The 12,099-nt window shown below is 44.7% G+C and overlaps 1 protein-coding gene across 3 annotated transcripts in view; it reads left to right on the top strand.

Annotated features, from left to right (window-relative positions):
* NKAIN1 (sodium/potassium transporting ATPase interacting 1) overlaps nucleotides 1-11,326 on the top strand; it is a gene marked incomplete at its 3' end in the record, with an annotated part of 54,747 nt that extends 43,421 nt beyond the window's left edge. The window contains exons 4-7 of one of the 3 annotated variants that reach the window (XM_083628093.1): nucleotides 1,407-1,604; nucleotides 4,590-4,650; nucleotides 7,341-7,422; nucleotides 8,232-11,326. In XM_083628093.1, coding sequence (XP_083484219.1) covers nucleotides 1,407-1,604; nucleotides 4,590-4,650; nucleotides 7,341-7,422; nucleotides 8,232-8,241 — 351 coding nt within the window. Of the gene's footprint in view, nucleotides 1-1,406; nucleotides 1,681-4,589; nucleotides 4,651-7,340; nucleotides 7,427-8,231 lie in introns of those variants that run through there. The other 2 variants (XR_014551408.1, XM_083628094.1) reach the window with 2 other exon arrangements.
* Nucleotides 11,327-12,099: the final 773 nt, after the last annotated feature.

Genomic DNA, 12,099 nt, shown 5'->3' with positions numbered 1-12,099 from the left:
CATATGCTTCTGCCAGCGCTCCATGACTTCCGCCACCAGCTACCTTTCCTTGTGGCTCCAGAGAGTCAGAGCGACCTCAGCCATGCCAATTTGATCTGAGTTTCTGGAGCCTGTAGTTAGGAATCACAGCTTGTCATGAGAACCTCTATTGCCTTTGTTAAATGCTCCGGGACAATCGTGGCAGATGGATGGAATGCATCTCTCCCTGAAAGCTCCCTCTGAAAGGCCAGTGCCAGGAGGCAGCCATACAGGGGCAGCTGTCTTGTAATATGTTCTGCTGGCTGGTTGTGAAGCTGGGCTGACATGGTTATTGAAGGTCCTGGCAGGTAAACAAAGCAAGGCAGAAATCCCTTCTGCCACTAGAGCCCTGCAATCAATATTGTGTTCTACTGCGGATGGAGGGACAGAAGCTCTGACAAGGGTTTTTATTATTATTACTACTACTACTATTTGTCGAATGATAACTCGGAAGAACATTTCCTACACATGCATAGAATTTTAGGTTTCTAGGTGGCAGTGGCATAGATCCTTGCTTTGAGGACTGAGTACTGAGAAGTACTGTTTTGGGGGGACAGGGGGCAGGCTGGTGTGGAGGACTCCCTGGTCCTGAATGGGGCAACTGTGCCCTGAAGGAGTAGCTGTGCAGCCTGGGAGTCATTTTGAACTCACAGCTGTCCATGGAGGCACAGGTCCATTCTGTGACCAGGGCAGCTGTTTACCAGCTCCATCTGGTACACAGGCTGAGACCCTACCTGCCTGCAGACTGTCTCGCCAGAGTGGTGCATACTCTAGTTATCTCTTGCTTGGACTACTGCAATGCGCTCTATGTGGGGCTACCTTTGAAGGTGACTCGGAAACTACAATTAATCCTGAATGCGGCAGCTACAGTAGACTGGTGACTGGGAGTGGCTACCAAGACTATATAACACCGGTCCTGAAAGACCTACATTTCTCCCAGTACGTTTCCGAGCACAATTCAAAGTGTTGGTGCTGACCTTTAAAGCCCTAAATGGCCTCGGCCCAGTATATCTGAAGGAGAGTCTTCACCCCCATCGTTCAGCCCAGACACTGAGGTCCAGCTTTGAGGGCCTTCTGGCGGTTCCCTCACTGCGAGAAATGAGGTCACAGGGAACCAGGCAGAGGGCCTTCTCGGTAGTGGCACCCTCCCTGTGGAACACCCTCCCATCAGATGTCAAGGAAATAAACAGCTATTTGACTTTTAGAAGGCATCTGAAGGCAGCCCTGTTTAGGGAAGTTTTTAAAGTTTGATCTTCTATCGCTATTATTATTATTCCATTGGGAGCCACCCAGAGTGGGTGGGGTATAAATAAATAATAATTATTATTATTATTATTATTATTATTATTATTATTATTATTTTGCTTTCCTGTGTCCTGCTTCCTTAGGACCGAGACTTCATCATGACCTTTAACACATCGCTGCATCGCTCATGGTGGATGGAGAACGGGCCTGGTTGCCTGGTGACCCCGGTGATGAACTCCAATCTGGCCCTCGAAGACCATCACGTCATCACAGTCACTGGGTGCTTGCTTGATTATCAGTATATTGAGGTGGTGAGCAGTGCAATGCAGATATTCCTTGCGGTAGGTGGTACCAGCATCCGTCTCCAGCTGACTCTTCCACCACACTGATCCCTAAAAAACAACTGAGACACTGAAGGTGATTCTGCCCACTCGTGTGTAACAAATTTCACACCCATAAACACTAGATTTATAGAATGGGTTTGCTTCTGATTCCTTTTTTTTTTTTTTTTTTTTTTTTTGTCCGGGGAGCTAGAGAGGTCTTCTGGCTAGGAAGAGCATATTAAAATGGCTGTATTTATTTGTTTACTTTCGACTTAAAAAAAAAAATCTACCAAGAAACCAAGCATTCCATTTTGGTTCCCTGGCACTTTGTGTTACTAGCATACTCCAATTTGCTCCCTGCAAGTTTGTATGAAATGAAAAAGCAACAGCAACCTGTCTCTGGGAAGGTGAGTCTGGAGGTGTAGATAAATTTGAGGGGCTTCAAGCCCTATCCACCCATTCCCCAGTTGAAAAAAAAGTCATCAAAATAAAAATTAATTTCTTCACCAGACACTTGACAGTGCATTTCTAGACCCATTAGTCATGTTGAGTTCAGTTCCTAAATTCCTGGCATGAGAAAAAAACGAAACAGTGATCCTGTCTAGGATGAAAGATGCAGAAGGTTGAGAAATGGACTGCGGGATAAACAATTGGGTTGCAGTCCTCTCTGCACACTTACCTAGGAGTAAGTCTGCTGTATTCCATGGGGCATCCTTCTGAGCTGACATTCCTTAAAATACAAGCAAGGAGATCCTTAAAAAGAAATAGCACAAAGGCAAGAAGATTTTTGGTTTGGGGTTTTTTTGACAAATGAAGGAGGGCAAAGACACAGGGAAACACACACAGGGAAATGAACATAGTGCAAAAATAATTGGCATTGAGAGAGCAAATCATATGTCCTAGAGGATGGAAAGCAAGAATGAAAAGCAACAGACCCAGAACTCAACCTTGAGGTTAAGGCCAAACTGCTAGCTATGCTGGAAGATGTTTTATTGATATTGTTTCCCTTACGAAATGCTGTTATGGAGGCTCCTTGTTTGATCAGTGAAGGAGGGGTGGGGGAGCGATTGATCCTCTCCCTCGTACTGTTTTCCTCTAAATTATGAGTGCACAGCTCCTGTTTTTAACCAGTGTGCAGTGGCTTCTGGTGTACCTTGGAGCTCAGTTCAAGGGTGCTGGTGAAAATGGCTTGGGAATAGGATGCTTAAAGAGAACCATTATTTCCTGCACCTATCTTTCTCAAACATTTAACATCTGCATCAGGTTGTTGTTCTTGTTGTTGTTACAAATTATTACCTGCCTGTCACTCTAAGGTCCCAGGGCAGATTACAACAATTAAAATGCAACACTAATTTTAACAATGCAGTATTGCACAAGATTAAAACAGTTTGAAAGAACTTAAAATGTTTTTGTGACTGACATTGACTTTTTCAGGTTCTTTTAGTAACCCTTAGGCTTGATTATTGCGATACCTCTAGCGCACATGAGAGTAAACCAGGCCAGGCCTCTTTTTAAGGCGTAGGTCATTTTAATGATGCTTAACTTGCCCATAGGGGTGCTCAGCTGGCGCCAGGCTTGTGCAGAACTTGTCTGAAGCCCAAGGCCAGAGTCCCTGATCAGCTGGGAGGCATGGGCTGGTGTACCGGCCATAGCTGGCAAAAGGCACCCTCAGACATTGCCATCCCCTGAGCTTATAAAAGCAGCAACAGGCCAAGGAGCATCCTTCAGCCTGCAGACCTGATTTGGGGGTGGGGTGGGGGAGGAACGCACAGGATTTAGCTGGGCCTGGATATCAGCATATTTAATGCACACACACAAAATAGTAATCTGCAGGTCGATTCCTTTGTTAGAGCTGATTGGAAAGTCACAGAGAAGCAAGCAAGCTTTGGAATTCAGTACAGCAACAACAATTTATTTATACCCCACCCATCTGGCTGGGTTTCCCCAGCCACCCTGCGTGGCTCCCAACAGAATATTAAAAACACGATAAAACATTACACATTAAAAACTTCCCTGTACAGGGCTGCCTTCAGATGCCTTCTAAAACTAAGGTAGTTGTTTATTTCCTTGACATCTGATGGGAGGGCGTTCCACAGGGAGGGCACCACTACGAAGAAGGCCCCTGCCTGGTTCCATGCAACCTCACTTCTCACAGTGAGGGAACCACCAGAAGGCCCTCAGAGCTGGACCTCAGTGTCTGGGCTGAACAATGGGGGTAAAGACTCTCCTTCAGATATACTGGGCTGACGCCGTTTAGAGCTTTAAAGGTCAGCACCAACACTTTGAATTGCGCTCAGAAACTTACTGGGAGCCACTGTAGGTCTTTCAGGACCGGTGTTATGTGGTCCCGGCAGCCACTCCTAGTCACCAGTCTAGCTGCCGCATTCTGGATTAGTTGTAGTATCTGGGTCACCTTCAAAGGTAGCCCCACGTAGAGCACATTGCAGTAGTCCACACGGGAGATAACTGCACTTCATCCATTGTGTGGGTTATTCAACAACAACAAAAAGCCCAAACAAACAATGGCAACAAAAATGGTGGGTGGGGGTAGGTGAATGGAAGTAAAAGATTCTCCTGGACTAGATCAACAGCGCAATCCTATGCATGCCTAGTCAGAAGCAAACCCCCTTGAGTTCAATGGGATTTATTCTCCATGTGTGGTCCCAGTAAGCACAATACATCTCAGCCAGCATTTTCTTGCCCCAATCCCTGGCTTTTATTTCTGATACCCAGCGGAGGAAGAGTGCTAATGAACTCCAAAACTGGCTCACTTCTCTTTCACTTTGAAGTTGAGCCCAATCATGGTATTGCTCTTGATCTTGTTTTGATCTTGAGGGCCAATGTGGCTGCGTGTGTGATTTGATTAAGCTATTCAGCCTCATCTTGACCATTTCCGATTCTCGCCGAACTGCCGCTGCTGTTTCCTTGCTTTCAAATAATTTGCTTTTCTCTCTTCCCCCCTCCTTTTCTTTTCTTTAAAAAAAATAATTTTATATTTTGAAGCTCTTCGGATTTGTTTACGCCTGCTACGTCAGCAAAGTGTTTATGGAGGAAGAAGACAGCTGTAAGTACCTTTCATCTACAAATAATTGGAGATTACTTGGCTATGGAGTACTCCATTTAGGGGTAGAGGGAGTGTGGCATGTAGCTCAAACTGTTTATATGACGCAGTAATCGAATATGGTTCAAATGCCATCTTGGTGGCCTAGCAGGGATTTTGAACCTAGGTCTGCCCAATTTAAATCCAGCATACTTATTAACCCATGGGTAGGCAAACTAAGGCCCGGGGGCTGGATGCGGCCCAATTGCCTTCTAAATCCGGCCTGCGGACGGTCCGGGAATCAGCGTGTTTTTACATGAGTAGAATGTGTCCTTTTATTTAAAATGCATCTCTGGGTTATTTGTGGGGCCTGCCTGATGTTTTTACATGAGTAGAACTTGTCCTTTTATTTAAAATGCATCTCTGGGTTATTTGTGGGGCACGTTCACTTTTCCCCCTTCAAAATATAGTCCTGCCCCCAACAAGGTCTGAGGGACAGTGGACCAGCCCCCTGCTGAAAAAGTTTGCTGACCGCTGACCGCTACCCTAGATGGACTCCCTGTGTTTTGTGGGTACCAATTCATGTGGGGTTGATAGTAAACAGGGAGATAAAAGCTTCTTTTATTTATTACATTTATACTTCACTTACCCTTCAAAGAAACTCAAGATGGTGCCTGTGGTGCTTTCCCCTCACACTCTCCCCACAACAATCCTGTGAGGTAGGTTTTGAGAGAGAAAAAGACACCACATTCCAGCAAGCAGAAGCTAAAGGTTTCTACATTCCTCCCCTTCCAATTCTCTCCATCCAGACAAGCAAGGACACATTCCAATGAGGCGAAACCACTGGGGCAGCACAGCAGGGCCTGGGGAGAGTCCTGGGGGCCACACAGAGAATCCTGAGGGGCCACATTAGCCCTACGGGCTGGATTTCCCCACTTCTGTTCAATGCCATTCACCTCCGATGCCTGCGGAGGAAGGCTGGAGTCCCCGAATGCAAAAGAACAATGAATGTATCCTCTAGCACGGTTAATTCGAAAATGTTTCTGCAAGCAAATCACCCTGCCAGCCTGTGGCTCATGTTCAGATAACATTCTAAATAGATGTAGCGGAAAATTAAAACCTTTTGTGTAAAACAGGACACTGCCTGGCCATTGTAATAAGTTGCTTGGAATATATTTGAAGCTGGCAGAGGCTTATTTGCTCCTGATAGCTTCCAAACGGCAGCATCTGACACAAATGAAATTATTAATAAAGTTTACACATGAAAAAACCCATTTAGGGAGCAGCAAATTATACGTATCCTCCTACTCAGAGCTTGGAATACAGGCGGAAGCTGGTCCTTCCCTGCATGTTTGTCTTTCCTAACAAACTTCAGAGAGAGCTCTCGGCTTTGACAGTCATTCATTTAATTCCAAATCTAATCAGACAGTCCATTATAGAAAGAAGAGACTCAAGCTCAGCTATGGCAAAATTAATATTAGAAGTGTAACAGAAGCAGCTCTGAATGCCTCTCACACAATATGGAATGGAAAGTCAGAAGACCAGGCTGGAAAGGGGGACATCATTGCTCTATCTATGTATCTATATTGCAAAACATTTTTAAAAACAGTACAGTGGTACCTTGGTTCTCAAACTTAATCCATTCCGGAAGTCCGTTCCAAAACCAAAGCGTTCCAAAACCAAGGCGCACTTTCCCATAGAAAGTAATGCAAAACGGATTAATCTGTTCCGGACTTTTAAAAACAACCTCTAAAACAGCAATTTAACATGAATTTTACTATCTAACAAAACCATTATGAAAGCAATAATCATTGTACTGGACTGTAAAATAAATAAGACAGTATTGTAGATGATAAAAATTTTAATTATTATTTTCTTACCTGCACTGATGATCGTTATTGTTTGGATGGGGGGCTTTTATCCATTTCCGCAGTCATACAATCAATCAATCAATCAGTAGCTGAACTGGGTTCCACACAGTCACAAAAACAAATTAACCGAAAGAGTCTCAAAAACGAAAAACACAAAATAAATAGCAAAAACAAAAGTGCCAAACTTAATCCGTTCTGGAAGTCCACTTGACTTCCGAAATGTTCGAAAATCAAGGCGCAGCTTCTGATTGATGCAGGCGCCCTGGAAACAATAGCCAACAGCCGCATCGGACGTTCAGCTTCCGAAAAACGTTCAAAAACCGGAACACTTATTTCCAGGTTTTCGGCGTTTGAGTAGCAAGGTACCACTGTAATGTCAAGGCTGCCAGAAATAGTGTCTTTCAGCCATCAAATTCATGAGAAAACAGATGTTTTTTAAATTCCTCTTGAAAGACAGTAATGAGGGAGACAAATGCATCTCACCAGGTGGAAAAGGGGCCTCAGAAATGATGATAATAATCAAGAAGTTGAGTTAAGAACCAAAAATCTCTAGAGACACTTCTGTAACTTCCCTTATGCGCACACCATATATTTAAAGCACATGGCTTTGCCCCAAAGAATCCTGGGAGCTGTAGTTTGCCCCCACTCACCAAGCTATACTTTCCAACACCCTTAACCAACTACAGTTCCCAGGATTCTTTGGGAGGGGTCATGTGCTTTAAAAATGCATGGCGTGTCTGCAGCCTCCACTGCCACGTTTTGTGTGTTGCTGCTTTTGTTGTTTGGTCTGTTGAACCTGAGCTGTTTGATATGAATGCTTACTCCTCGTTTTTCACCCCGCAGTTGATTTCATTGGGGGATTTGATTCATATGGCTACCAGGCACCCCAAAAGATGTCACACTTGCAGCTACAGCCTTTGTATACGTGAGTATTTCTCATCTGTGGGGATCAGGGATGCATGGGGGCTGCTAGACAATGCCCTTACCTAGATCCTCTTCCCTCCATGTTGAGAGAAGCCATATGTGTCCCCTTCGCTAAACACTGCACCTATCCTGCCACTGGCACTATGGGCTGCCATATGAGGGTGAAATGTTCAATGGGGAGGGGATGCACATCAGTCAGTTCATGAAATGTATGTGGGATATTGAACCACCTGCAATCTAAGCCACGTGTAAACACAACCACCCTATTTATTTAAACCGGATTTATATACTGCTTGATCATCAAAAGCAGTGTATATAAGATATCAAATTACTGATAAAATCAGATGTTGGAAACAAGTTAGCCTTTAAGCACCTCTTATAGATTGACACAGACAGTCCTGAGCTCTGACGCTTAGGGATGTATTCAACTTAAGTTTTACCCAAGAGTAGACCCATTGAAATTAATGGGCCTAACAGAGTCCTCTCCATTAATTTCAGTGGGTCTGCTCTAAGCAAGACTAGCACTGGATACGACGCTTAATTTTTAATACTGTTTTTAGGAAATTGCATTGAATGCCATTGGGTGTATCTTTTAAACAGTTTTTATGTAGAGCGCTTAGAACTGTCTAGCATATAAAAATATTGTACATAAATAAGAATGAATGAATGAAAAAAATTAAATGGGCCCTGTTTCATTCAGGTTTTTTGAATGGTTCTGAATTTAACTCACTGCCCTTAATGGTGTTTGCTGAAGCTTTGCTGCCAGCCCTGGACTAAATCTGATGCCTTTGCTCTGTTTTGCTCTTTTAGCTCTGGATAACTGTTTCCTTAACTACAGTGAGCTGGCCCCTGGGGACATTTGCAAAAAACGCACGGCAAGCAGGGTGCCGAATATGATAAAATGATTCCAAAGCCAAATGGCAGTCACCTCCTCTGGAGATCTGGTGTGGCCTGAAATCCCGCCCAGAGACAACACAGTGACTCTTCCTGGGTTCATTTCCTCCCCTCCTTTCTCTTTAACTCCTTCGTTTGAGTGGCCACAGAGAGTTTTCATGCACCTGGACGATGATTCTGGCACAAGTTCTCTCTGCTCAAGACTGAGGAACCAAAAAGAAGCTCGACGCTCCACCTGCTGGCCAGTGTTTGTAGTGGTGCTGGTAACTCCAGCAAATTTTTTAAAAAGGAAAATCAAGCAAGGGCAATATTATGTTCCAGAGAGGGCAAGGAAAAACCCTATTTTTAAGGAAGACCTTTTTCGGGTTTTGAAGTGTTGCTCTTTATTTCTCTTTTTTTTTATTGTTCCGGATCACTTCCTGTTGTCCCATTTGCTTCTGAGCAAATGGCTTTGCAATGTGGCACAGGCTGCAAGAGAATCCATACATTGCAATAAAGAGTGAGATAGATATATATATCTGACATCTGGAAAGGGGAGGCTCCATTAGGTCTGAAATCTGTTCTTCCCACTCCCATCCCCCATATACCCAAGGCTTCCCAATTCCGTTTACTATTTAAATGAGCATCAGTTAAAAATCCAACTCCTGGTAACCGCCGGAGAAGACAAAATAGTTCTTTGATCATGGAGACAGAATTGAATATATGCGTACTGTGACAAATGTGTGGGTTTATTTCTGAGCTGGTATTACATCCCAATGATTCCAAGTTTATATGTGAGAATCCAGTGGGAGCTATTCCATTAGGCCAAAAGGGGAGGTGCCCCACCAACCTCACCCTACCCTCAGCCAGCCCCTCCTTCATCTCAGTATTGCCCCTTGTATAACTCAGCAAGGAGGAGGACGGGAGCCAAACCTAGAATTAGTTGTCTTTGGCTCTGGCTCTGCCTGCTGTGGCTGGCTCTGCCCACCATTAGTCCCTTTGTCCTTTGCCCTAACAGTCCCAATGGGTACCAGCCACCACTGGGAGACATAGTGTTTCCAAGAGGGTGCCAAGAACCATTTCCGGGAACATGATAAATGCCTTCCAAAGGGCCAGAATCTCATCAGCTGGTTTCTCTTTCTTATTTTCTTTCTGTAAATTGGTGATGCAGGACCCTCTTCCCTCCAGGTGACCTACTTTCTCAACATCTCAGTGCTGGACGCTGCAGGGTCAGTAATTTCTGCAGCCTTCTCTAACTTGGTACTCTCTAGATGCTGCCAACCTACAACTCCCATCATCTGGGACCACTGGTGGAAATGGAGATCTAACAACATCTGGAGAGCATGGTAGGGTGAGGAAGGCTGTCATAAGTTTTCATAGCCTCTATCTATCTATCTGCCCAAACACACAAAAGCTTGTTCAGAATTGGTCGCAGTTGCCTCATTCTGACACCAGGCAGTTCCCAGCAGTGGCTGGTGGCACTCGCCTCACCTCCCATCACCAGCATCACTGTAGCTTACCAGGCATAGGCCACGGTAAGGGTGGTGCAGTGCAAATGCACCAGTAAAGAACACCAGATTGACTCTAGTAGTGTGTTTGCACCACACAGGCATTGCCACCGCCTTGCCCTTCTTCTTCCCACTAAGCTGAAGGTCAGGTTAGCACCACTCCCACCATGTGCTGACCACCATTGCCAGTCCTTGTCACTCCAAACTAAAGTCATTGCTACCAAGCCGTGTTCATAAAGCCAATATATTCCCAGGTGTGGGCTCCCAAGGAAAAACTTCTCCTCCTTTAGCTCTTCCACATTAAAGTTGCGGTTTTAGTCATGTATTCCTATTTACAAAAATTCTCATCCTGAGCCTCAGTTATTGTTTCACACATACTTTTTCTTGTAAAGCTGAATACACAGAGCAGTCCCATTGAAATTGATGGACCTAACTTAGACATGGTCATCACTTTCAGTGGGTCTTCTCTGAGTAGGACTAGCATTGGATACACCCCATACCATTTCAATACTCACTGCATACGCCTGACTTCCTTCCCACTTCACTATGCAAAAGACCGATAGACATGCGAACACCCTGCCAATTTAGTCATCAGTTTCCCCTTCCCTTCGGATGAACTGTCTACCTTTTTTGGTTTATATATCACCATTTCTGCATATTCAGTCACATGCTCCTTCATTGCCTCCTTTTTTAATATAGTGGGGGTTTTTTAAACAAAAATATGAAAACTGTTCTGAGGATGTTGGAGTAAGGATATATTCGTGATGGCTTAAGTACTAGCCAATCCATGCTGTGCACATTCAACTTCTGCAGACTTGAACTGTGAACTAAACCCTCACATGAGAATTGTCCATCTCACTCCAACACAAGTGTGCATCTTGAGCCACTCCAGTAAGGTTTTGTTTGTACACAGCTAAAATGTGACCTGTGGCTAAATAAAAATAGAACCCATTCCTCTCTCTCAGAGAAGTGTTTCCACTCAAGGAAATCAGTGGAGCAAAATAACAAACACTGTGAATGATAGGGCAGGTGCTTCAGACCCAGAAAGTGATGAGCCTGGGACTTGAGGATGCCTAGTGGCACTAGTCTTTCCTGGAAGCTCTGTCTCCTGAAGCCAGCCTTCCTGAAGCTGATGTGCTCCAGATGTGGTTGAACTCCATCTCACATTAGCCCCAGGCTGTATGACTAGTGGTCAGGGATGATGGGAGCCACAGTCGAACAACATATATGGAGGACAGCAGGTCGAGAAAGATTGCTGGAAGGTATCCCCCCTAATCTCACTTGTGATGGTGTGAGCAATAGTTATTCATTCCACGGTGGGAGAAATGCAGTCAGTACTTGCTCAGGAATGCCTTGAACTGCCGTAATGCATTAATGCAGGACGGAGAGCTGGGTATGTGGGAACCTATAATTTTTTTTGCAGCTGGAACATAGCATACTGTACAAAGGTAGGCATTCCATCCGTTGTTCACCCACTTTGGGCCTCTTGCCCCACCCACCACTGCCAACCCACACCCATCCACCCACCAAAAAAGCTGCCTGCCCTCAGATTGAATAAGATTCTGAGCAGTTGGGTTAGAAACTGCAAGGCTAGATACTTTTCTAGACCTGCCTTCCCCCAATTTTTGGTGCCCTCCAGACGTTGTCATACTGCAATTTCCATCATTCCCAACTGTGGACAGTCCTGGCTGGGTCTGAAAGGAGTTGGAGGCCACCAAGTTGGTGTGTCTGGTTCATCTGGTTAATTCTGCACCAAACATAACTGTGTCCTAATAATATGGCTGACTGCCAGCCTTTATTTGCACTGCTGAATATCTCCCATATGATGAGCATGGCACATAGAGACAATAAATGGGGACCTATAAACCCGAAGTATGTGTGTGCATGCACGCTGAAGTCTGCTCCTTTTGCCTGCCTGCAACTGGTATTTCTGGAAGAAAAGTCCATGTGCCATCAGTTTCTTTTCCCCATTACCCAAATATACCTGATATAAGATGCTTGGCAGTGTATCCTGCCTTAGCCAGTCTGGGGCAAGCTGAGCAACTGGAACAGGCTTTAAGCATCACTTCTAGTAATATATTCCCCACTGGCTGAAAACTCTGCTCAGAGTTTTGTCCTGCTGAACTGGACAAAAGAATGTGGGAATCTCCTGATATGGGGGCAAGATGCGGCAGCTGTAGGACTTAGTTTTTGAATGAAAGATTGTGGTTTCCCCCAAAGCCCATCTCAAGCTAACCATTTCCCTTTCATTTGCAATCCATGTCCCTTCACTCTCTACCGATCTGATTTGTAAAAAG

The sequence above is a fragment of the Podarcis filfolensis genome, assembly GCF_964270895.1.
Source record: "Podarcis filfolensis genome assembly, chromosome: 8".
NCBI classification, from domain to species: Eukaryota; Metazoa; Chordata; class Lepidosauria; order Squamata; family Lacertidae; genus Podarcis; species Podarcis filfolensis.
The sequence above is the reverse complement of the archived record's forward strand: the minus strand, read 5'-3'. Positions and strand labels throughout refer to the sequence as shown.